Source organism: Pelecanus crispus, chromosome 5, assembly GCF_030463565.1.
Source record: "Pelecanus crispus isolate bPelCri1 chromosome 5, bPelCri1.pri, whole genome shotgun sequence".
Lineage (NCBI taxonomy): Eukaryota > Metazoa > Chordata > Aves > Pelecaniformes > Pelecanidae > Pelecanus > Pelecanus crispus.
The window spans coordinates 15,235,512-15,260,645 of NC_134647.1; the positions used below are offsets into that span (position 1 = coordinate 15,235,512).

A 25,134-nucleotide genomic window follows, 5' to 3' on the forward strand; every position below is an offset into this window, starting at 1 on the left:
AAGAGGTTGCTCAGCAAAGAGATGCCCTTTTCCACTTTCCAGTGGATGTGACCCCAGCTGTTGTGATGAACTCCTTGCTAATTGAATCCTCTCCCCTTAGAGCTCTACACACCATTTTCCTGTGAATCCTGATGGGTTAGGCAAGAGTGTGGCTGCTTAGACAGCACTTCTGAGTAGACACAGGAGCCCAAGAATACACAGGAATTTGTAGCCCAAAACAGAAGCACGTGGTGCTTCCAGGTATTTTATGTGGCAATGTCTCTGCAACCAACAGTGCTCTGAGTGCCCATCCACAGGCATGTAAATCTAAGCCAAGGGCAGAAGCATACTATGAAATCTGAGTCACAGCATTGCCTAGGCTGGATTCAGTTCAGATTCAAACACAGCCTCCCCTTCAGAGAGCTCAGATCTGGTTGTGCAGGTGAGCTCCTCTTCTCTTTTCATACCTAGGCAAAATTCCCTCCTACATCTTTATCTTTACATTGCTGGGCAGCTAGGTATATAGTCAACTCAAGAGTTTTTCCACTGTCCATGGCATCTAAGGGGCCAAAGGTGACCAGACAGACAGGTTAAACCCATTGTCTGTCCTTCAGCCCTTGTGTTTCACTGCCCGAATCAGACACTGGTGGCCTGTTCCAAGCAGTGACTGCACATTGCTGCAGCCAGTCCTGAAAGCAGCTCAGCGTGGCTCTTGGAGCACCTTGCCTTCCAGCATCCAGAAGAGTGGCTGCACACCATGAAGTTCAGGGACAAGACACAGTTGTTTGCGCCTACCTTGATCTCATGCTTGGAAAGGCGAGCACAATGTGTATGATTTGATTTTTGCAAGCAGTCTCCAGTGAAATCCCTTTGGCTACATACATACAGCACATGTGCAAGCCTTTAAGGAGCTGGATGGGCCAGCAGGCACATAGGAACCTGGGTTCACAGCGCCAGGGAGAGGGGCGGCACAAAGCAGGCTGACCCCAGGCGTTTTCTGCCTCTTTAGCAACTTCTTAATGTGAAATACAGGAAAAGTCCCTGGAGCAAAGAGCAGAACTGGGAATGTGGCACTGTCAGGGGAGCACTATCATCATGGGTTACAGAGCCAGACTCCCCTTGGCGCTTCTCTCTCCAAGTCCTGCTTCCCTCATGGCACCACAGCTCCTCACCTTCAAAAGGTGAGGCCAGAGAGAATCTCCACCCCCAGCTGCCCTGCAGCTTGGTAGCTAAGCTCAAGAGAAAACTCAATGTGAATTGACAAGTCAAACAAGAGTCTCAGGCTGAGGAAAGCCACCCCGACAGTCTTCGTCCTCCTTCCATCAGCAGCGCGGTGGGAAAGGGCAGCCCCCATCAGACATTGGCTTCAGCTGAGGGATTGGTATTTTGGGCACTGAGCAGACTGGATGGTACAGGGACCATGGCTTATATTCTGTATTCCCACACCCCAAGTCACCCTGAAGAGGTATGAGGTGCCCATGCTGTGCGCAAGGCGAGGTGGATGCTTCACTTGGTCACTCTGATGCTTCTGCTCCTTCTCAGATACAGCCACACTGTCCCCAGCATGAGAGCTTTCCTCAGGGGAAAACACACAGTGGGGAAACACTGGGGCTTTTATGAGCCCTTCTTCTGTGCCCTAACTAAATACACAGATGTTATAACATGGAAAACCAGAGTACTTGAATTCCTGCCCTTTCTTTACGGAAAAAGAAAATAGAGGCCTTCAGAAGAAAGGCTTCCACATCAGTAAACAGAATAAAGATGCGAACCCTTAAAGGAGCTCTTTCTCTAACAAAGGGCAAGTATTCAAAGCCTTGTGGTTTCCATGTTGCAACATCAAAATTTTCCTGGCAGGAAAAAAATCCCCACAACCCAAGACAAAAAAACCTCTTTCAAGGTTGCAAACATCCCAGCAATTAAGGGAGGGAAAATACTGTACACACAAATAAAAGGATGAAAGTACAAACTTAATTTGAATTTTAATTCTTTCAATGATGCTACACAAAGTTTAAATAAAAAAAAAAAAAAAGTGAGCTGCAAACCAACCCTTCTGCCTGCAAGTCTGAAGTGACCTTTGATCTCCCTCTGGCCTCTGAATTGTTCCCAAGCTTCCTGAGGAGAAAAGCAGAAAAGCAGACAGCCTGTCCTGGTATGACTAGCAGCAAAAAACCTCAGCAAAAAGGGATGCATGGCAGACACGGGTGGAAAGAACAGAGAGGGAGCGCAGGGAAGGAACGGTGCTTGGTGTTACTCCACAGGGGTGCACACCAAGGCTGTGCAGCTCCAGCCCAACGCAAGGGCACCCAGGGATTGAGAAAGGACTTGGGAAGAAGAGAAATAAAAAGGAAAAATGAAGTGCAGGAGTAGGAAGACAACTTCTAGGCAGTGAGAGTTTCATCTAAATCATACCAGGGGAAGGAAAGGGAAGAGGAGGGAGACCACAGCCTCTTTTCACCCCCCACACAAGCACAATTCCTTGCTTTGCTGGTACCAACTGGCACAGCCCTTCTGACAGCTAAGGGTTTAGCCAAATTCATCAATGTGCCCAAGCCATGTGCTTGTGGCCATCTCTTTCTCACCACCTTTTTATCTTTGTGTGGTTTCTGAGCCATAAGGAATTTTGAACCATTGGGAACTTTTTTCCATATTAAGGTATTCCATTTTTGGCTTCATGCCCAGATTAATAATTCCAGACTGGCATTTTGCAGCCACACCAAAAGAAATCCTCTGCTAATTGCTAAGTTAGCCTGCACACAGAAAGAAGTGTACAAAATTAATGACAGCAACTCAATTGGAGCAACAGCTAATCAAAGCAGATTAACCCTGGCCCCCACTTAATTCTGACCTGATGTGTCTATACAGCATCTGCGTGTGAATGCATTTAACCAAGCACATCACTGTCCTGATTTCCATATGAACAGCAGGGAATAAATGAAGATAACATATGCAGAGAAAATTGGAGGCTGATCTTAAAGCCTCGTTGGGGTGGCAGCAACTGAAAAAAAAATGGGCTAGCCACAAATTGCCTGTGCATCCCTTATTCAGGTTAAGTGTCCTGTTCCACTCTACAACACTCGTCCTCCAGACTCTGCACGTCTTATAAAGCTGGCGTAAGGCCAACAATAAAGTATTTCCCTGTGGTGCTGGACTTGAACACACCAAGCACAGGTCCCACAATCTTCTGGGAGGCAGGGAACTATCATAGACTCTTGTCTGGTAAGAAAATAGACACAAAGCCAGAGAGCAAGTATGTAAAAGAAGAGTTTGAATGTAGGTTTGGCTCCAAGGTCTAAAATCTGAAATAAAAGCCTATTCCATTTAAGTCTACTTTCAGTGAGGGATTTCAGCAGAGGAAATAAATGCAAGTCAAACATTTCATCAAGCTGCCAGTTAGTGCTATTGAATAAATGTGGGTGGAGGTCTTCATGGAGGGAAGCCAAATGCTTTATGCAAGCTGGCTAGCACAAGGGTGTTTTTTACAACATAATGCTGGTGGAGATACCAAATGCTAGAGATGCTTTGCACAGAACTGCTCAGGCAACAGCCTGGAACAGGGCAGGCTGTGTTTTCTTTTTTTTTTTTTTTTTAAGTTGTTGAATGCCAATGTATTTGGCTTTTTTTAAAATAACTACTTTTGCAAACTTAGAAACTTATGGAGCCCCTCACACTATATCCTCACTTGGTAGTCTCATCTTCTAAAACTAGTTCCTATTTTGGGGGTGGGTAGCTTCTTCTCCCCACCAAGCAGTGCATGAAACATCAGCTTGTAAAGGATTTGGCCATAAAGGACAACTGGAAAGTCTAGAATTTATCATGATGCATCTTTACCCTTCCTATCATGTTTGTCCCTAATTTTATACCATAAGTGATTCATGCAACCACGTGTAACCACAGCAAGAGCAGCTGTCCAAGTATATGGTGACCTCCGAGAATGGCCTAGATCCAAAGCCTATGATGGAAAGCTGTGGCAGAAGACACGTGTGACAGTCAATCTTTATGCCCTGTTTCTACTGGGCAGAGACGGTAAAGGCTCACATGCTTTTCCAAGCAAGAATATTGCCTTTCTTCCAAAATTCTGATTGTTCAAAATCTCAGGCGGTAGGAAAGAGAAGAAGAAGTTGCAGTTTCAGTTCTGTGGCTGCAAGACATCTGTGGGCACACGAACTCTGAAAGTCAGGGATTCCCAACATGCCATTCAAGGCCACAGCTGAATTCAGTTCAGCCCGCGTACAGCCACTAAACTCCATCTGAGCAAAAAAGAAAGGCTTGTTCATTAAAGCAAAGGGTTAAGTTTCTGCTTGTTGGAAAACAACCTCTTTCTCCACTCCCACCCAGGTCAGGGTTGGTTTTTGGTTTTTTGACTAAACAAAAATTCCAAATATTCCGTGAAAGCTGCCTTTTCTCCTTCCAAATAATTCACAACAACCAGGCTTTTTCAGCCAACACCAATGTGTACAGCAGCTGGTACTGTTATATCAGTACACGGGGCATACCAGCAAAGATAAAGGTTGCTCATTTTAGAGGGCTGGCTCTGGACTAAAAAGAAAGAATGCATTTCATTTACAGCAGGATTGGATTTTTCCTTTATACAATGCTGGCATTTTAAAAATAAAGGTACACAGGTACATTATGTGATGGTTAATTGAGAGCAGGTATCTGTGATGCAGATGACAAGAAGAGACACATTTGGGCACCGATTTCACAAATATTCCCTCGTATCAGTGATCAACTACTAACATACGTAAATGAACAAATGTTGGCAAGATTAGTGTTGCGTGGGTTTTTTTAAAGTACTGAGTAAAGGCTGTTCTTTAAGGACATTGGGGCCATTTGTACTCACTAAATTGTATCTGATAAATCCTTAAGAGTGCAACTAAGATCTCCAAGTTTCCAGACCAAACTTACAGTCTTCACAGCAAACCCCACCACTCTCCACGTTCCACCACTCACGCCAGTGCCCCGGTTTTCTGTCCCTGCACACCAATCCACCTGCAGAGACACCATCTTGGAGTACCTTTATGATAAGAGGATGGAGGTAGGAACTTGCTGCAAGTGAGGTTAAATTTAGTTTAGTTGTGTTAGTGGCCACATACATGCACTTGGTTAAATAAGGCACAAAATATTTGCTTCCTTTTACGTAGTACCTAGTTAGGTAATATAAGGCTTTTTCCTCACCTGCAGTTTGTTTTTTGTTTGTTTGTTTTTTTTTTTTCTTTTTGTTTGTTTGGGTTTTTCTTAAAAAAAAAAAAAAAAAGGTGTGATTTTTCTTCAAAGAACTGAAAGATCATGGTTACAGCAGCTCTCCAGGCTGATACCCTACCTGTATTTAAATGAAACAGATAACTAGATATGAAAACATTACACCTGAATGATGGGAGTTAAGAGGTGTCACAATTCTTCACTGTCAGTGGATGACAGTTTTGATTAAATGTTCTTTCTGGTTATAACCCTCATTCAGTTACCCACTCACTGTTTATTTCCCAGGGGATGAGTCTAACCACAATGAAGTATCATTAGCAAGAGCCACCTCACAGTGCTATAATTCACCCTTCATAGAAGCCTACCCCAAATGTCTATGACGATCTATAGGTTTTCATGCTCCTGCAAGAAACATTGCTGTGCAGAACTGGAACCAACATAACTGGAAGCAGAAGCTTTGCTGGAGGTCAGCTGCAGACCACGTGATGCAGCTTGCATGCCAGTTTGCACTCAAATTCCTGGCAGCTCACAGTGGAATAGGAGGCACACAAGGGCACAACGTGCTGTGGGAGGCACTGAGGTCTGTCTGTGCTTATGGTCAACTAAAATGGAAAGGGGACCATGAGAGCAGCTTGCTTACCGTCAAGAATTGCCCATTGCCCATCTATTTCTGTGTGCTTCAGATAGGAGTCTTCAATAGTTGGGTCATAGTCCGGCACAAAAATCTTCTGGAAAAACTGAATGGTGAGAGCGCTCTTCCCCACACCACCGTCTCCAACCACCACCAGCTTGTACGTGGGGAGGTTTTCGCTGGGAACGGCACTTGTAGCCATACTTCCAGTGTGCTAAACCTGCTGGAGAAGGAGATCATCTCTGATCACTCATTAGCAATAAAAAGAGGGCAACATGCACAAGACAACTTTCACCTGGTGCCAAAGAAGTGAGGATGAAGGCAGGATCCGAGGGTTTTCCTTGGCTTTACCCCCTCCCTGACGCACTCTGACATCCAAAGTCCTTTTAGACAGGAGCAGCAGCACCTACCCTCCCCAACAGCTCTACCGTACCCAGACCCATCACTTAAAAGTGCAGACTTGTTTACTCCCGCCTCGTCTACAAGGATCACTAATTGCCACCAAATGTGTGTGCAAAACTTTTATCATCTGAATACCTTTCCTATAGGAGCTTGGCCCATGCAGCAATGCCAAAAATCACCCCCGGTCAGCACAGCTGTCAAGTTCCAGATAATTTCCATTTGCCAGTGACCAAATCCCATTGAGAAGCCAAAGCCTTGCTACTCTTCACTGCTTAAGCCAGTGTACAGCAAACATTACATGGCGCGTTACGTCCGGGGACCAGATCTGCCAGCAGAACCGGCAGTGATAGATGAAACCAGAGCTAAAGGACCAGTCCTGGCTCTGCTGGCAGACAAAAATGCACTTAGCTGCTTTCTTCTCACTCATTTTCAAGTTTGAGAAATAAAAAAACAAGGCGGCACCAGGCCAGGAACGACAGGTGGTTTTTGTTTTGCCTTTTTTTAAAATAAAAAACCCAACCCTACCATGGCAGGAAGGCTGGTTTCTGTGGCTATGACACAGCCCAGACAGCCAGGACAGCAGCTTCCCCTGCAGTGCGGTCACACCACTCCCCTCATCTCGGGTGAGCCGCGGAGGAACTGACTCTTCAAAGACAGAAGAAAAAAATTCACCGGCTGGAACTGGGCAATGGCACACGTGTGTGGAGAAAGGAGAAGAGGCAGCCATTGCTGAACGGCCCATTTCAACACTCAACAACAGTCACTGCTTATTTAAGAAGCAGCCAGGCAAGTGGTTTTGCACATGTGCTGCAAAAGGCAGTGCCCTCCACCTGCCTGCCCCACATGGGCAACAGTGATGCTCACTCAAATCACATGGGCAATGGGTGGCCACCTCCCAGATTTGAATGGCCATTGCATTTTTGGGGACATTTTTCACGCAGTAGAAAAGTAAAGTGAAATAAAAAAAATCCATCCTAATGATAAGGCTCAAGAGAGAGCAGTTGATTCCCTTGGTATCAGTTTTCTTGACACAAGCCGTACAGCGCGGGAGCAGCTGTGGTGACACTTTCTGCAGGCACCTGCTCCCATCCATTTTGTTTTTCCCATCCATTTTGGTTTTGCTTGTGCCCCTCTGACTGCAGGCGCTGGCTGGGTTCAGAGCTGAGGTGGGACAAGGACTGCTTTGGACTACCTACTCTAGGGAAGCCTCCATAAACTGTCAGCATCCTGATCTGTATCCCACACAAGCTTTGGGAGGCTTTCCCAATAACCATAGGGATTTTTCATCTTTAAGTAGAGGACTTCAACTCTTTCATTCTCAGGGACCACCGAGCAAGGCTGATGTGCTAGGTGCCAGGTGGTGCTGAGCCAAGACTGCAGGGCTGCTGCATGCACAGTGCAAATTGAGCCACCAATATAATTTTATTTCAGTGTATAGTATAGAATTTTTTTTTTCCCAGAAATTCTTTCATTTTTATTTTTTCCAAACAAAACGCTTTGACTCTTCATTTCCAAAGGGGCCCAAAAGCCAACTTGGACCATTTTTCAAACAGACAAGAGCATGACCCCCTAATGGTTTGATTTCATATTGAAGAAGATATCAGACTTCCAAGTTTACTTTCTAGTCTCTCTAGTCCCTTTCTCCTAAATCACTATTTCAGTTTAATCCAAATTATTGAATGATAAAGGCACTTGCTTGGGCAAGTGTACTGTGTACTGGAGACCCCATCCAGAGAAAGGGCTTTTCACTGTCATTTCACGGCTCTACTAACCAGCTTTCTCCCCTCCACTATACACCCACCTTCCCACGCATGTGCGCAAGTGCATGAAAGCAGACAAAATAAAACCAGTTGCGAACATTCACATTTGAGTTTAAGTTCTACTTACGGGAAAAAGATCCCCTGGCCAAAGCAGCTGTATCTGAATTTGAGCTGTAATCTAAAATATAACCCCTCAAAACATTAGTTGTCAGCAGGTGACCTGAGGCATGCCGTGAGAGCACCATTCAAACCACAGCAATGCCCAAAGACAATATCAAGACAATGAAACATGAGTGATTCACCCTATGCTTTTTCTGTCCACAAGGTAGGCATGAGAACAAGGTTTCCTTGTTATTTCTTGCCTCTGATCACCACACCATAATCCAGCTCGTGCCAGCAGGACACAACTCCGGGAGTTACATTCCCACCTAGAGTCACAGCTCAATGCCAAAAGAGAAAAAACCTCCATTTTTTAAATGAGGGAATCTCCTCTCCTCCATCCTCCCCAGCACCATGTTATGTTTGATGACAAGGTACAGCTTGCACCTGAGGGACTCCTGCAGACACAGGAATAACTTCCCATATGCATAATCTGTGTGTTGTGCAGGTTAAATGCCTTGACCCCTAATTAAGGTCATGTACTGTGCATTTCTCCTTGAACCAAATGTATAGGAACTGTCTTAGTTTACCCTCTAAAATGAAAACCCCCTAAGAGGGAGAGAGAGTGTGATCATAGAGGTGAGATTGCTGAGGCTAGTAAGAACTGCAAAGGCCTCTTGTCCAAGTTCAGACAAGCCAAAATTTTCAGACCAAGAAGAAACATGATCACATCTGCTTGTTTCTAAACTATCTTTGGAGAAATTCTTGAGAATGGCAAGAATTTCCACTGCAAGCAACAGCTGCTGGACAGGGAGAAGGAAACCAAGCACCAGCTGAGACCTTAACCAGTCTTATCGCAGTTCCTCACCATAATCCCAAGGAAAAGTTTCTTAGTCCCATTTTAGGGAGAGTAAGTGACTTTCTTATGTTTACAAGATCACATCATCAACAAGCAGCACGCTTGGCTGGATAGAAACCTATTAATTTCAACTAAATTTCTCACTTTTCCTTGGAAGACCAATTTTTCTTTCCACATAATCCCATTAGGGCCAGACGATTCTCACAGACTCGTTAGGACAGAGACCCTGGCTAAAACTCTGCCCTCCCCCCCAACACATTTGACAACAATTTTTTGCTTTGCCCGTTGCCAAGATTTCACCCCATCCTTCTTTACACGGCGGAGCGGCTCCAGCCGGGCGGTATGAAAGGCCAATTGTTACTGCCATGGCGGGGGACAGGCCGTGGATGTGAAAAGCATACTCCGTTTGTGCACGATTTTTGACCTCATCACAAAACCACAAACTACTGCTCAGCAGACAAGCGTTACATTTTCATTGACATTTAGTACCAGCCCCTTTAACTCAGCCCTAAGAAGACTCAAGCTTATCTTGCATGAAATTCTCGCCAACGTACCAGGATAATATTTAGCCCACTGTACAAACTATGACTCTGCCCAACACACTTATGGGTTGAATCGGCACATTTGCTTCCTGTCATTTCCAGAAGTTTGGTCATACTGTATGTCTAAGCCACCAGACTGAGTATTATATAGCCTGGGGAGAAACAGCAAGAACTGAACTGAAAAAAAAAAATTTAAAAGAGTCAAGCACTGTAGGCTGGTTTGTTGAGCACAAAAAAACATATTTTAGGTGATGTTAGCATGAACAGACAAAAACTTCTGTTGAGGCAGCAAGTTTACATATTTCTGCAGGGCTGCTTCTACTGCTCATGGAAACACTCCTCCTTCTACTGAGATGGCAGGTCCCATGCTCCCAACATGCAGGTATGGAACACAAACCCTTGGAAAGCCAAGTACATCAATCCCTCTACACTTCCACCTGCCCCGATAACCAAAGTAAGAAGACAGCTCATGCCTTGACGAGATTATCATCTAAACCAGACAATAAATTAAACCTTAAAAACAAGATATGTCGCCTCCTGGAAAACATTAAACACTCCCAAAGGTGTGCGGAGCTTCCACGCCAGCTAGTTACGTCACTACGGGCAAGTGCACAAGACTTGGGCTGATTTTCATGTGTTTTTGGCAAGAGTACTGACACAGTCCTCCTCAGATGGGAGCAAGAATAAGCGTGTTTGCTGTAGATCCGACTGAGAAAAACGAAGCACAGACATTTTTATCTATTGTCTGAATACAAAGCAGCATGTGGTAATACACTAATAAGCTCTGATGATAATCATCTTACAGTTTATATAGTTGTTTATTTTGAAGGAGCCAAGAGACGGATCCATACCCTACACTGATGAAAGCTGTCAGTGCTCTGGTTAAGTCACTGGAAGGAGGCTGATTTGTACCACTGTCTTCATACGCACCTGCAAGGTCTGTGTCTTGACAGCGCAAGCCAGTAACGCCGAGACAGAAATGTGGCTACTTCTGGGGTAGGTTGCAAGGAAATGCTGACCCAAGAGCATCACTGAGGCTGAGCCTCCTCTGCAAAAAGGATTTCTTACGGAGGCAGAATAAACTGTGTAAAACCCCATTTACCTGTCTGGACATGGGGATGGAGTGGCAGGGCTGAGCTACACCCTTGGAGCAGCCAAGTAATGAGGAAAAAAACCCCAAACATCAAAGACAGAGAAATTCAACTTAGTTTGTGTGACTGGACCCCCAAGCCCCTACGGGTCACCACAACATTAGGTAGTTTCTAATCCCCATCCTCATTGCAAAACTTGCAAGTGGGACAGATCTCAGCTTATGGAAATCATTATAATTTATGTTCATCTGAGCAGAGGTGTGGCCACATACCAGAATAATAAACTTGACCCCAGATATCTGATATTCGATGTGTGAGCGCCCCTATGCCCAGTTCCAGCTCTGCTCTCCTGGAGGCAGAGCTCCCAGGGCAAAGCCATTACAGCAGGTAAATGAGCTCAGAACCAAGCCCTGGATTTGCAGGGGAGGCTACTGCAATTAAAGACACTGTCTCCCTGACAGAGAAGCCCAGCATGACAGTGATTTACAGTCTCCATGGCAACACGTGACACAAATCGCTTAATTCTGTTATGAAACCTCAAGAAAAAGCTGGAGCAGGGTCTGCGTGGGAACCACCAGCACCCTCCTCCTCTGCTGCAGCTCTCCAAAACTGGCAACTTTAGGGAGCCTGTGTCCGCTATAGCAATAGGCTAAGATTTAGCATATACTTAGATATATGTATGTATGCTGACCAATTCCATTAGCCCATGGCCAAGGGAATTTTTCTGTCATCGGCTTGCTTTGGTCCGTGGATAGCTCTTCACATCCGTCCTGCCAGAGCTCTGTGTACCTGAAGACATCAACCTCACCTGAGGCTGAGTTAGACTGTCAGCCACTGAGGCTGCCAACTACTCCTACAGTTGCAATTAATAACTCTTCCTCTAGCCACAGCTCACTCGATTACGCCCTTCTACCCGGCCACTTTGCAAGCATTAGCAGCTCCATGCAATGCCTCCAGGGCTGAAACTCTGCAAGATCTGAACACTTCCCTCTCTGTTCCTCTTGCAGGCTGCTGGCTGCAGCCACACAACCACCACGACACGCCCAGAGACGCTCGCCAGGTAACAAAATAGTTCAGCCTTATGCGTTGCAGGCAATTCCTTGGACTGGGAATGACTGAGAACCCTTGAAACGTGGGACGTGCCCTTTTAGGAGGCAGCTGCCTCCCTTGAGTCATGCTGATCAGGACCGAATGAACTTCAGGAATTTCTCCCTCAAGCTGGCATGACCACATCCCAAACCTTCGAAAGCCAAAGGACTCATAGGTGTATGAACAACCACCGCCAACTATTATTAAATAAAGATGATTAACTCTTAGCCAGGTTTCCTCCAGTCTTTCAGATTTCCTGCCTGGTCAATGCCTCAAAATGGACACACCAAGCCAAAGCCGGGCTGCATGCAAGTCTTCAGTGGGAAGTCAGCATGGAAGAGACCTGTCATGTGGGAAGCCAGAGCCTGACACCCTTTGTAGTTCCGGTATTAAGTTGTTCAAAACCCAAGTGAAATTTCAGCTCTGAGGTTTTCTAATACGGAGGATCCTGCCAGGTGAGAACGCTCTCAACTCCTATCAGCTTCCAAGAGATCTGATGGAGCCCAGCACCTGGAAAGACTGCACAGGAAATTACAGGCATTTCCTTTTGGAGCAGTGATCAAAGCACTATCAGATTGCTACTACAGAGGAGAAAAAAAAGAAGTCATAAACCAACTGTTGCTTAAAAATAAAATCCTCAACCCAGCAATAAAGAGCTGCAACCAGTTGGGTTTTGAACTTGGGGGATGTAGCTGCGGGTCCTGGAAGCAGCCTTGTGAATTCTCCTCCAGTGCACAAAGATGCTGTACCCGGAGGGCTGCGCTCCCTGAACTCCTCACCAGCCTCCTGTGCCAGCCAGACCTTTTCTCCTTTTCCACCCAAGATCGCATCGCCTCCCCCTCCACGCAGATGCTGCTCAGATTTACTGTAAGAGAAAGAAAACTCACCGGGAGAGTAATGAAGCACTTCAGATTCACACAAAAGGCAGCTAAAGGCAGTAACTGCCTAATGAATACTTGGTAGTTATTTCAGGAAACATGGAATTATAGCCTGAACAAGTAATAAAAATAAAAAGCCATGTCACTGGAAATTGCTTAGGTGGTAGGCGGCCCCTGTCCCCCCTTGCTGCAAATCCTCAAGTGAAAAGAAGGAGCCCTTGCTGTAGCACTGAGCAGCAGCTATCCCATGGCCAGGCTGGGCTCGGGGGCTCACTCATATTTACTCGGAAGCACATGCTTGTCGGTGTCCTGATCTGCATGCAAATGCAGCGCAGCATGTGTCAATCATATTGACAAATGTCATCCAAAACCAACTCTGCCTCCCTCCCCCAACTCCTCCTCCACCTCCCACAACCACTCCATTAATTTTCAGCCTGTTTCTCTCAGTGATTTAGTGCCCTTTTCAAAATATGTAAGAAGATCCCTGTCACTCTGACAAGCCAACACTCAGATGCAGAAGCCAGATTATTTTTCTTTTTAATTAAAAACAACACTTAAGTCAGATTTGGGTCATCTGTAGAGGTTCAGCACTGCTGCTACCAGTTTTGTAGGAGAATCCAGATATGTGACAGAAAGCAGCTATATGAGATCCATTCCTGTATCTCTCAGACCTCAATTAAAACTGTATGGTTTCCAGCTTAGGGCTGCCACTGGAGGTTGATCCAAGCCTTTTGCTAAGGCGTGAAATGAGAGCATCCCTGCACATTAGACCAGAGCCTGAGGAAGCAGATGGCTCAGCTACTTTTACTTCCATCACTTCTGTGTGTTTATATCCACCATCCCTTTCCTTACTCATTTATTTCCAGAGCTCTTGGGAGACATTGGGAGATGACGGATCCCTGTATTACTCTTGAAAATTCTTTGCTAGTGAGGCCAGGAATGCCTCTCCTATGTTATCATGGAACCGATGAAGCTGACCTAAACATACTGCAGCAAAAAATCAGATAGCCAAGATGTTCCCCTGCCCAGCCCAGCCAGAGATAACACAACAAGAACAAATTTACAGTCAAGGAAGCGGCTTCGAATTCCAATAGCTGCCCTTCCTGCTTGCACAATCCCTGGAAATGGGCAGCTTCCCTCCTACACATCCCAGTCTGCTGACACGCCAATATAAAGACCCCAAATCCACTGCCCTGGGTGGTTTTGCTGCTCTGTTATACTGCTCAGCAAGGTTTCTGAAGCAATAGCCCAGCACTGCGGCAGCACTCGGTTTGCAGCCAGACGGTCTGCTGCCTGCACGTGGCCCCGTTGCTGGTGATGCAGCCAGATGTGTGTGGCACAGCCAGATGTGCATGGCACAGCCCTCCTGGCTTCAGCTGGCATTGCCCTGGGCAGGCAGAGTGGTTCATGTGCTGAATTCATGCACCACAGAGCTCTGGGGTGGATCCCAAGCAACACCGAAAACTGCCTAGCATGGACTCGCGGCTTCACCCTACCTTCCCTACCATGGCCCCACATCCCCCTGCCAAAACAAGGGGTGCTTGATAGTATCCTGACCGTGCTGCGTACCTACCCCCCAAACAGCTCCTTGATGGCTTGTTGCACTGTGGTTTTATGGACATCGTGATGTGCACAGGGCAGGCATGGCTGAGCCAACGCACAGACTTCATGGCACCTATGGATGCTTTGGAGATGGTTTATGGATAGAAAGGGTACAGGGCCATCTCATTCCAGTCACCCTCCTGCAAATCAATCAATGCATTTAGCTCCAAGTTCATCTTCCAGTCAGGCTCAATTTGGTATTTAATGCTTTTTGCATCTCCAGTGTTGCTACCGGATGCCTTTCGGGATGTAAATGGCTTTTTAAAGACTCCCTTCCCCCCGGCAAACACACTTTGCATCTCTTCAGACAGCTGTAAAGAGCTGAAGGCTGCGAAGGTCCCTGGTAATAGCATTTCCATGCGGGCATGGGTGAACCCTGTCAAGTCTATGGCTGATACTGCCAGAGCCTTTTGGGGGAGATGGAGGAAGGTATGAAGAGTGGGTACTGCCAGAGCCTTTTGGGGGAGATGGAGGAAGGTATGAAGAGTGGGTACTGCCAGAGCCTTTTGGAGGAGATGGAGGAAGGCATGAAGAGTGGGGTTCTCCAGGCTATTTCCAAAACCTGTGCTCTACTGCAAGTGTTCTCCAAAACTTGACTCATGATTACATCCTTTCTAGGCAAAAAGACTATTGTTGTCCACATCCTATGGAAAAACAGCCCATTCCCTCTCTGCATCCCACTGATCCCTGGAATTACCTGTGAGCTATGGAGCAGCATAGATGTTTCTGCAACACTTCTATACCACAGGGCAGGCTCGTACGCCAGTCTGTCAATTTTCCCAGGCTACTGAGTCGAGGACAGTCCTCCTGGTTCCCCACAGCTCATTTAATACGCATTGACAGGTACAGAAGAGCACAGAGCATGCTAGTCTCTGACTCTGGAGCTTTAGTAGAGCTTCACCAGTGTGGAATTCAGAAGATGAAGGAACAGCCATCTCCCAGGTTTACACAAATACCATCTCCCAGGTTTACCCAAATAGGCACTTTGCAGATTTTAGGTAGAGTTTCATGACTTTAAATCCCAGAACCACGTGGAAGGCTATTTTCCAGGCATTTCCTGGGTCCATGTCATTACTCTGTCACTTGGAAGGCTCCAGATCTCATCACTGGCCCAGGACCATTAACAGTCATTTTTTCCAGGCTCGTTACAGTGTCTGCCAAGAGCATGTGCCTCTTACTTACGTACAACATGCTGGGGAGGCGACTCCATACTTGGCAAATCCAACAGGCTTGTCTGAAGAGGAGTGTGGGCAGAGCTTGGGGCTGGGTACGGACATGAAGAGTGGGATGGGGGGGATGCGTGGCCCTCTCCTCCGCCCCACTCATGGCAACCCACAGCTGCGCGAGGCCACAGCGTCCCTGTGAACCTGTCTGAGGACAGGGTGCACATACACCACCAGCATCCTAGCCACGTGCCGGGCCAACCCTGGCACCTCTTCTCAGACCTTCTCGTCGGCAAGCTGCATGGCTGTCAGCTCCCTCCCTACCAGTCTGGGCAAGCCCTCCCAGTGGCAAACGCACACATTGATGCTCAGACCAGCAGCTAACTGGCCAAACCACCCTTGAGCAACAGAGTTTACCCATGCATGATTCAAGTTCTCCCTCCTGTCGAGCGCATTCGCCCTGCCAGCACCGGAGAGAAGCATCCTGCAAGGATACCCCTTTGGAAAAGATGTACTGGGGTCCCAGCCAGTGCTGCTCAGTACCTGTGGTTTGCTGTTGGATGCTTAAGTTTCTTCGCAGGTGTCACGAGTGGACGATTCCATGTATCAGAGAGCAGCAGCTGAAAATCAACACATCTTTGAAAACACCCTATGGGTCAGCTGATGCAGCTTCAGACCCCTGTGGCTATCCCTCAGCCCCCAGTTTCAGCACAGACCTGATCAGGATACCCTAAGCCTGCTCCTTCTATGCTCAGTCTAAACCCTCTGCCTCACCTTTTAAGTCATTCGAATTGCAGCTGCGTGGGAGGGTATATATGTACATTCGTTAACACTTCCATTATGCCTTGTGGTTTGGCAGGTGGTGCTGCGTTATGGATTTAAACAGTGCCAGCCAGTGAGTCTACAGCACTTCATTGGATTAGCATGCTATGGGAAATCATACCTCAAAAGTGTTTTGCACTCTCATGAAGCACTTCTGATGAACGAGGCAACAGCAGGGCTCCAACCACCACTACCTCTGTGCAATCACACGAGAAATTCACTCACAACTTCAGGAAAAGATAAACCCCCTCAAAAAGCAATTGCCATTGGGGGAAAAAAGGAAAGAAAAAGCAACAGCAGAGTCTCTCCCCAGTTAAAAGGGAGAGGCACACCCTCTGCTGCCATCGCCACAAAGCGTCTTTCACACACACCAAACAATAACATCTTCTGCTTTTGCCCTGCAAACTGGTTCTAGCATGCACATGGGAGAAACACGCCACACACATGGTTATACTCATTTCAGAAGTCAGCCTTGAAGGTACTCAGCCTCCCAGTGCCCCATGCTAAAGATGATGCCTTCTGTCTAATCATGGGGCTGGCACTAACAGATTTCTAGAAACTGTGCACTCAGATTGCCCAAGGGGATGATGTCCAGGAGGGATGAGGAGATGCGCTGGGCTACACCCAACCCACCGGGGAGCTCCATCCCTGCAGCAACGTGGACAACAAACACACCACTCAGTATTGGTGAAGGGGCAGATAAGGACCCATGATGGGACAAGAGGATAAAACATTGGTTGAACACAAATATCACCACATTTCTCATCATTTAGTGAGGCTGGACACACTCACTTTTCCTTAAATGTGAGTGGTACTATATGCAGTTGTACCTGCTGTGGTACAGAGTGCTGGCTCCCACCTGCGTACAGGATTTCTGCTTTACCTGGGCGATGGGAAGGGTCGTTTCACAGGTTAAAACCACACATGAACTGAACAAAGCAAAGTGACTGGACAAAGTTTCTGAGTCTAAACTCTCAAGGTCAAATCAAGAGCTACTTTCAAAGAAGAATCCCTGGTCCTTGATTAGCTCTTCCAGAGCACCGTTTTGGTTCAATTACTCCGGTCTCTGTGTGAACAGGTTTCCTTGCTCAGATTCTCCTGAGTTTCAATCCCCTACAGACCTTGGCTGAGAAGTTTCATAGAAATGTTTAGGCTCTACCATCAGAGCCCAGGAAGACCTGTTTTTTATTTCCATCCACAACACAGCTGTGAGGTACTACAAAGTCACAACAGAGTCAAGACATCAAGGTCTTTTCTCAAAAATAGTGGGATGCAGTGCTGTGTTGCTCTGACCTTATGGTAGATCTCATATGCCGTTCCTGTGCCTGTATAGTGCCATCATTTTCAAACACGGAGCAAAGAGACGCTAGCCTTAGTCTTGGCAACTCACGTACACCTCGCACTTGCACCACATTTTAAATATCGGACTCACAGAAAGAACAAGAGATTTGGATTTGGCCCGTCTTTGAACTGCTGGGTTCTCCCAGAGGGACATTCACTCCATGTAGGGATCTTTTTCACATACTTCAGTACATTCAAGGACACTGCAAAAATAAATTTTTAACTGAAAGGCAACTGTAGATACCCTTATGTTTTATCTTGACCTTGTGAGCTATAACACAACATGGGATGGTTTACCCTGATGGTATCTTGACATGTTTGTGCATATAAAAATCTCTCTATTAAAAGCATAGATAGAGACGGCATGGATTGCAGCCACTTGAAAAAAGAAAATAAATAAAGCCCCAAAGCATTAAGGGCTGGTAAGGGACAAGATTACTTTCATCCTGCCACAGCATGTTTCAATTTAACCACTGCATCTCTCAGCACTTTTGGTTCATATTCTTTTACCACACAGAAACACAAGTTTGGTATACGCCCAGCCTCAGGAAGGGGAAATGGTATTTTGGGTCATCAGCTCCATCCACTGTGTCCACCCACCCCTCCACTCGACAAGGCTTTTGAAGTGCATTGGTCTCAAACAGGAGTGAGAACACATTAGCCTGGGGTCAGGAGGGCTTGGGGAGATGGAGCGCTGCTGAGGTTGGGAGGCATTTCAGGAACTTGTTGGGGCCAAGCAGCTTTGTCAGCAAGTCTCTCACCTCCTGTTGCCCACAAGGACACCCTGCCCAGGGCTGCCTGCCCCTCTGCCTGCACCACGGATGATAGCAGACACTTCTTCACCTCCTTCCTCAGCTCTTCATTCACTGCCTTGAAGGAGGCAGACCTCCACCCACTGCCCGAGCTCAGCAACCCTTCACCTCTGGCTTAGACGACAACTCCTTGTCCCTTCCCACCTCTTGGCTAGACCAATCCACCTCTTTGTGAGCCTTCCCAAGTCCATGCAAACTGCAACTACTGTTATTTTGCTCTTTTTTCCCCCAAAAATGGATGAGGCAACCTGACCTCCAAACCAGAGAACTGCTCCCACCGTTTCGTGCAGCAAAAGGATTTATTCCCACACTGCACAAAACCAAACAAATGCTTCAACGTAGCATATGCCTGAAAACACAATTTTACTCCTTTGCTTTGACAACCCTAACATTTATTCCCATATTCTTGTGAGGCTGGTATGTAAACAACAGGGAGACTCGCTGTGCTCAGGAGACCTTAGAAAAAGAGTTGTATTTCTCTGCCCTCCCAGACCCAGTAAGTCATCCTCCCGAGGTTCAAAGAATTTCTGAAGCTCCTAATTTAAAAATCCAAGGAATAAAAATGGGTTGCTGGAGATCTTTACCAACACAAAAGTAGATTGAAACTGTTCTGTTATTTAATAATTCAAATCCCGGATGCTTAATTAAACAGACTTGCTACACTGCAAAAAGAATAAGAAATTATATACCCCCTTAGAAAACTTTGCTGATTAACAGCAGAAAAGACTTTTTACACTCCGCAGGTGTTCAGTCCAAGTCAAACTTGTGAAGATGGACTTAACACTCCACAAGTAAATCTCACATAACAAAACACAGCTTACAGGACAGGGGTGTTGCAGTATCTTATCAGCATCTCTGTGCCACATGGAGCCATTTTGCAGAATGCATAGAGGAAACGATGCTCAGCAGAGCATTTTAACAGAGCTTTTCAGACCAGACCAAACCTCAGGAAAAGCAAATGGTCTGCTCAGCTCCTCATGCTTGCTATTTTGCCTGTTTGCAGATTAAATTTAAAAGCATCCACAGCATGCGGAGGAAACAGAGAAGTCTCTATCCCAGTGCTCTGCCCTTCAGCTACAAAATATTTTCTGAGGGAAGAGCTGCAAGTAGTCATTCAAGTCCACCTCATTGCTACGGCTCATCGTAACCTTCAGACTTTTAATCCGGACTCACGATCCTTCACCAGCTACCACCAAGGTCTCTTCAGGGCATGCACAGGATGGGCTCAGGCGATACCTGCCTTGTTCTCCAAGGATGGTTACGTCAGGTGTAGACTGGTGGCTAGCAGGTACCTAACAGCGAGATCATACGCTATTCAGAGCCACAATGGCAGTACTTGATGTTGCACTGTCATTTCACAAAAACAATTTGCAACAGCTTGGAGTTTCGCCAGAGCACTAGGGCATGTCTCCTCCTCCTCCGAGGTTAGCTGGGGACTCCTATCCCCACCAAATGCCAGCAGCCATCAAACCAACCTCCAGCCTGCAGCTCAGCAGTGAGCACTCCAGAGTTGAAGGGATTCCTTCAGTGATCTCCCCCTTCCCAGTTCATCACCCCACAACACAAGCTCTGCGAATGCCCTTGATGACTGTTTCTGGGATTGAATAACTGCTTCCCCAAGAGTCCTACTTTATAGGTAGGTGTTCCCTGCCCGGCAAGTCTTGTAATTACACTGGTGGCACTACTACTTCCATACTAAGTATTACACAAGACATCAGCTACATATTTTCTGAAGATCACAATCTCTACTAAATTGCCAGCTGTCCATGCAGACCACTCCAGAGCTATTTGGGTATGTTAAGTACAGATGACAGACCCGATAACAGTGTCTGGATGTGCCTGAAAGATTAAATTCCATCTGCATCCTGTTACTTTTTGTCATTTCATACCTTTTTGGAGTCTTTCTGTGTCACAACAACAAACTGGTACAGGAGCTTGTATCATAGGCTTGCAAACACAGAGAAGAAAATCCTCTAAATGCTTTTTTTGAGTGACCGGGTACCTGGAAATATGCTACAGGGGATGTTTTAGTAGCCCGTTCAGTGGGAAGGCCAGTTCAAGAAAAAAATGGATGGGATTCCCACTGCACCAATGCCCATTAACATCCTTTTAAATTGGGTTGGGTGGGTCTTTGTTCCAGCTATTGTATATCAGACTCACCATTAGCTTTTGTGCTTCCAGCAATGCAAATAACAGATCCCTATTCAAAAGCTTTTCAACCCCTCTTGCTATTGCAAGATGAGCAAGTATTTGTTTCCACAAACCAGAACCAGCCTTACACAGTTACAGCCTTTTCTGTTTCCCAGTGTACCCCTGAAAAACCTATCAAAGGAAGCTGAAATATGCTCATTTTGGCACTGATATGACCGACTCCTAAAGCAGCAAACCAAAAAGCCCAATAAACCCGAAGACTTCACTTTAATGATTCTTTTCTGCTTGCTTTGAAAATTCCTTCTCTCAAATAAGTGGGCAAAACAGAGGAGCTGCAGAGCACCTTGTTGTTACCAAACCTGCCTTTTCCAGGCACACCACGCTGTCTCGGTTTGTTCCCAGCGAGTCCATCTCCAGCCTCTGTTCTTGGCCCACCCAGCAGAGAAACCCCAGTCCCTTCTCTACCTGCGACCGGAGCTGAGCCACACTGGCAAGCGGACACTTGGAAAGCTGAATTCACTGGCACTCTCAAATAGAACAGTATTTTATTAAGGAACTTTTAATAAAAAAACAACCAACCAAAACCCAACACTTACACTTCTTAATTAAGTGCAAGCCAACTGAATTAGTGTCAAGACATGCCATAAGCGAAAGTATCCAAACCCTGGCATCCCTGTGTCCCTAGCAGGCTCTGAATGGAGAGTTCCGGCAGCTTGTGCTGCAGCAGACCCCGACTTTACCTCTCTTTGGGACTACAGCTCTTGTAGAGGAGCGGGCAGAAGCTGAGGCGTGCCCAGGCTCTGCCTGCTCCCACTTGGGGTGCAGGTACCTGCTCACGTGGTGCTGTAGGCACGGCCCGAGAGGCGCAGGGACACCCCTCCCCTGGCTGCCACCGACATACGTCTTTCCAGTGGAGGGGCAGTAACCGCTGGGAGGGTGAGATCTCTGCTGCAGCCCATGGCTCAGTGAGCTCCCGCCCTGGCCCAGGGAAGTTGACAGCACTGAGCACTCCCAGTTTTTTTCAAGCAGAGTATTTCACTCTAACCAGCACAAGGTTGATACGGGCCCCAAGAGAGGCACGGCATGACTTACAGCTGACTTCAGTGGGCTTTAGTTTGATCCGTAAATCCTCTAGACACTTCACAAGAGCATTGCTCAACTCCCACTGCCTTCAGCCTCACAAGAGGTAGACATAAATACTTAGCATTAGCATAGCTCCCCATGACTCATTTTTTTCTCCTTTTTAAATATAGCATCCTATAAATGTGGACACATTCTGAGCAATAAAACTCATATTGTTACTGTTCACCATGCAACCAAAACAAAAACTTCCTCCTGCCGGCTTTGCGACAGCTTCCTCCCCCAAAACCAGAATGCTGGTGCCCCTCACAAGGCCAGGACAGAGCGAAGGTGGCTCTCCTCCATCAGGGAGCCCAGGCACACAGCGTGGTGGCAGCAGATGTGGAGCCAGCAGCTGGGCAGAAGGCTTCATCATCAACCCAGCCACTCATATCAACTTTATTAAAAAGAGCAGAGCTGGCTCTGGGCACAGGAAGAGCAGGGATTTGCCCAGAGGAATGGAGTTTTGATAGCTGTGAAGCAGCCTGTGCCAGCATCGGTGAAGCCAGGCTCCCTGAGTAAGTGGTGGTGGCATCTCTAGCTGGGGGATGCTCCCCATTCCCCATCTTTCCCCAGACATACATCGCCTTCCTCCCTCCAATACGAGGCTTAAGCTTTCCTCCTTAGAAAAGCCAAACCCCACGTTGTCCAGCCAAGGAAATGCCCCAAGCTGCCTCAGAAGCACGGAGGAGGAACCTGATGGGAAGAGCACAGACCAGAGCCTGGTGGTTTTCATGGGAATTGAGACCCAGTTTCAGCACCCTCCTGCCTGTACTGCTGCAGACTTTCTTGTGTGATCCTGTGTGCTGTGTTTAGCTTCACTGAATACTCCAGTTCCCCAGCTGTACAAGTGTGATAAATAGTAGGTCCCTATCTCACAGGTATGTTGCAAAATAAACAGATTTTCCACTACAAATGTTACAAGACCGCTTTAAAAAATGCACAAGTACCAAGGCTAATCCAACAGTGCTCAAAAAGAAACCTAAGATTGATAGCAAATTAAAGTCTTACGTACACAAACATAAATACTAGAGTATGCAAGACTGTTTTCTTAGTTTATCTGTTTCTTCTGATAACCATGTTTGCTCTGGTGACACAAACTCTTCCAGTCACAAGTTGTTTGAATTCACTGCACCAAGTCATGTCTGGAGAAATGTATGTTTTGCTCTGTTTACAGTGATGTCCAAGACATCAGTCATCCTCCCAGCTGTCCTAAAGACATAGCTGAAAAATACATGTTCGCATCCATCCTGCTGTCAGGTGACTGAAGAGTAGACATTTTTACATCTTAGCCCTCTCTAGTAAGATTACCCATGAGAATCTATCTTCCACAGCATTTTTCTAATTGTTTCTTCAACGTCTTTATTTAATATCTGAAATGAGTGGAGTGGCAGAGATGCCATGCTCGTCCTAGAAACTGTCATTTTAAAGACATGATAACAGAAGCCTTTTCTTAAAGAAAAGGACATAGGACAAGAGGAAATGGGCTTAAGCTGTGCCAGGGGAGGTTTAGACTGGAAATTAGGAAAAATTTCTTTACGGAAAGGGTGGTCAGGCATTGGAACAGGCTGCCCAGAGAGGTGGTGGAGTCACCATCCCTGGAGGCGTTTAAAAAACGGGTAGATGTGGCACTTCGGGATATGGTTTAGTCTGGTCTACCCTTGATTAGTCTAGAGTGGGCTTGGTAGTGTAGGTTAATGGTTGGACTGGATGATCTTAAAGGTCTTTTCCAACCTAGATGATTCTATGATTCTATGATTCTATGATTCTATTTTTGTGTTTGTGTTTAAAGCTACCAGGAGTATGTGTGGCTTAAAAAGCTGATTTCTGTGTAAAATAATGACTAAGACTCTTAGGAATCTAATTCCCGAAGTCACACAGGCAGTTTTGAATATCTTACCCTTTTAGAGTAATTATGCCATCAAAGTTCCAGTCAAAAGCTGATGAGCATTATAATATATGCTGATGAACGAGCCTGTAAGTGAAAGACCTTCTTGCTTTATTTACCCTCCAGCAGATCAGAAAGCACACCAAGACTTTTCACATACAAGAGTAACAGACCTGACCCCAGGAGACACTTAGCAAGGTTAACCCACAGCCCAGGGAGCAGGTTTATTGTAAACTGGCTGTGAGCTGATGCAGTTGTACCCATTTTCACTGGAGACGACGGAAACTTGGAGCAGCTGTTTGGTCTTCAGTGGACTAACACCAGTCACTACATAAACCAGTGGTCTGGCCCACCACGTTTGATCTTTACAAGTCACCATTCAGATGCAAAACAGTCTCCAGGAAGTCCTCAGTGACACTCATCTCTAGACCAAGAGCTAGGCAGATGCAGTCAGGAGTTGGCAATAACCAAACAGAGAGAGATCGGCGAACCATTTGGGGGCATTTCCCCTGCCTTTGAGAAAATACATCGATTTTCCCCTCCCTGAAATGAAGTGCCCACTTCAGGTAGGTTAAGCAAGTTAATACAGGAATGAGAACTGTTGTACGTTCAAGAGAGGCTTCGTATGAAACTACGTGGAATTTGCAGCAAGAAAGAAGGCTTAGATAGTGGAGGGCTGAGAGGGATGAAGAAAGAATAAACCACTTCTGCCACACTGCATAAAGTTATATATTTGATATATAACATTCTTTCCAGAAGCAGACCTTCTGAAAGAGAAGGCAAGGCAGGCACTGCGTTATCTGGGAGAAGGTGAAGGGGTGTCAGCACACTTTTTAAGCTGCCCTATAGCAGTAGTAGAAGAAACTACAAGAAAGTAGTTCAAGATTTTAATCTCAAGCCCATCAATAGCAAACAACTTCTGAGACAAAAAAGGTTTAGACAAAAATTAATAAAAAACCTCAGCTGTAGAAGCACTGAGCAATTCTGCTGGTCAGTTCTGGCCAGAAGAGAAGCAGCAGGAAGGGGAATCCAATCCCAGAGTACCTCAGATACTTAGATGCCTTCTGAAGTATCTCAGCATTTGCTATATTTATGGTCCAAACACACCCCACAAAGAAGAAACTTCTACTACCCCATTTTAGAAAGAAGAAAACCAGGCTCAGTGAGAGCCAGATTCACAGTTATGGGTATCTCTAAGAGTTGCTGACCTTAGCTACCTGCCGTTAGGCAGCCTGTGACAGAGAAGGTACCTGGGGGCAGGTCTCCCATCTCTTCAGCTAGCTCCAGCATTGGACTGGTCTCTCTGATGAAACCTGTATGTCTGTGCAGCACTAACCGCCACTAACTGAAGAACTAGTGTCTGAAGCAGTAAAATTAGCAGGAGAGTCAGTAAGAAGAACCATAAGTACTATAGGTACAGCAAACTACTTAAAAATGTCATTAACCTCCCCCAACCCTGCACCACCTCTTCCCTCAATCATTATTTCAGGAGATACTTTTGTAAAATTATTTCATCATTTAAGAACAGGTGGCCAGTTTCCCATATCTCTGTGCAAGACTTGCATATGTATTACTCCTCCGCTGACATTTTCTCACATATATATGCATGCATGGATCAGCAATTGCTCCACTACATTCTCAGATGGAGAATAGAAGAGTCATAAATCTCAAAAAAATGAGTACACCAAAAAAATCAGCATCTGAAGT

General features: G+C 46.2%; 1 protein-coding gene across 1 annotated transcript in view; it reads right to left on the bottom strand.

Moving 5' to 3' along the window:
• MRAS (muscle RAS oncogene homolog) overlaps window positions 1-25,134 on the bottom strand; it is a 40,328-nt gene that overhangs the window by 11,722 nt on the left and 3,472 nt on the right. The window contains exon 2 of the mRNA XM_075710312.1: window positions 5,819-6,029. Coding sequence (XP_075566427.1) covers window positions 5,819-6,011 — 193 coding nt within the window. The 5' untranslated portion in view covers window positions 6,012-6,029. The remainder of the gene's footprint in view (window positions 1-5,818; window positions 6,030-25,134) is intronic.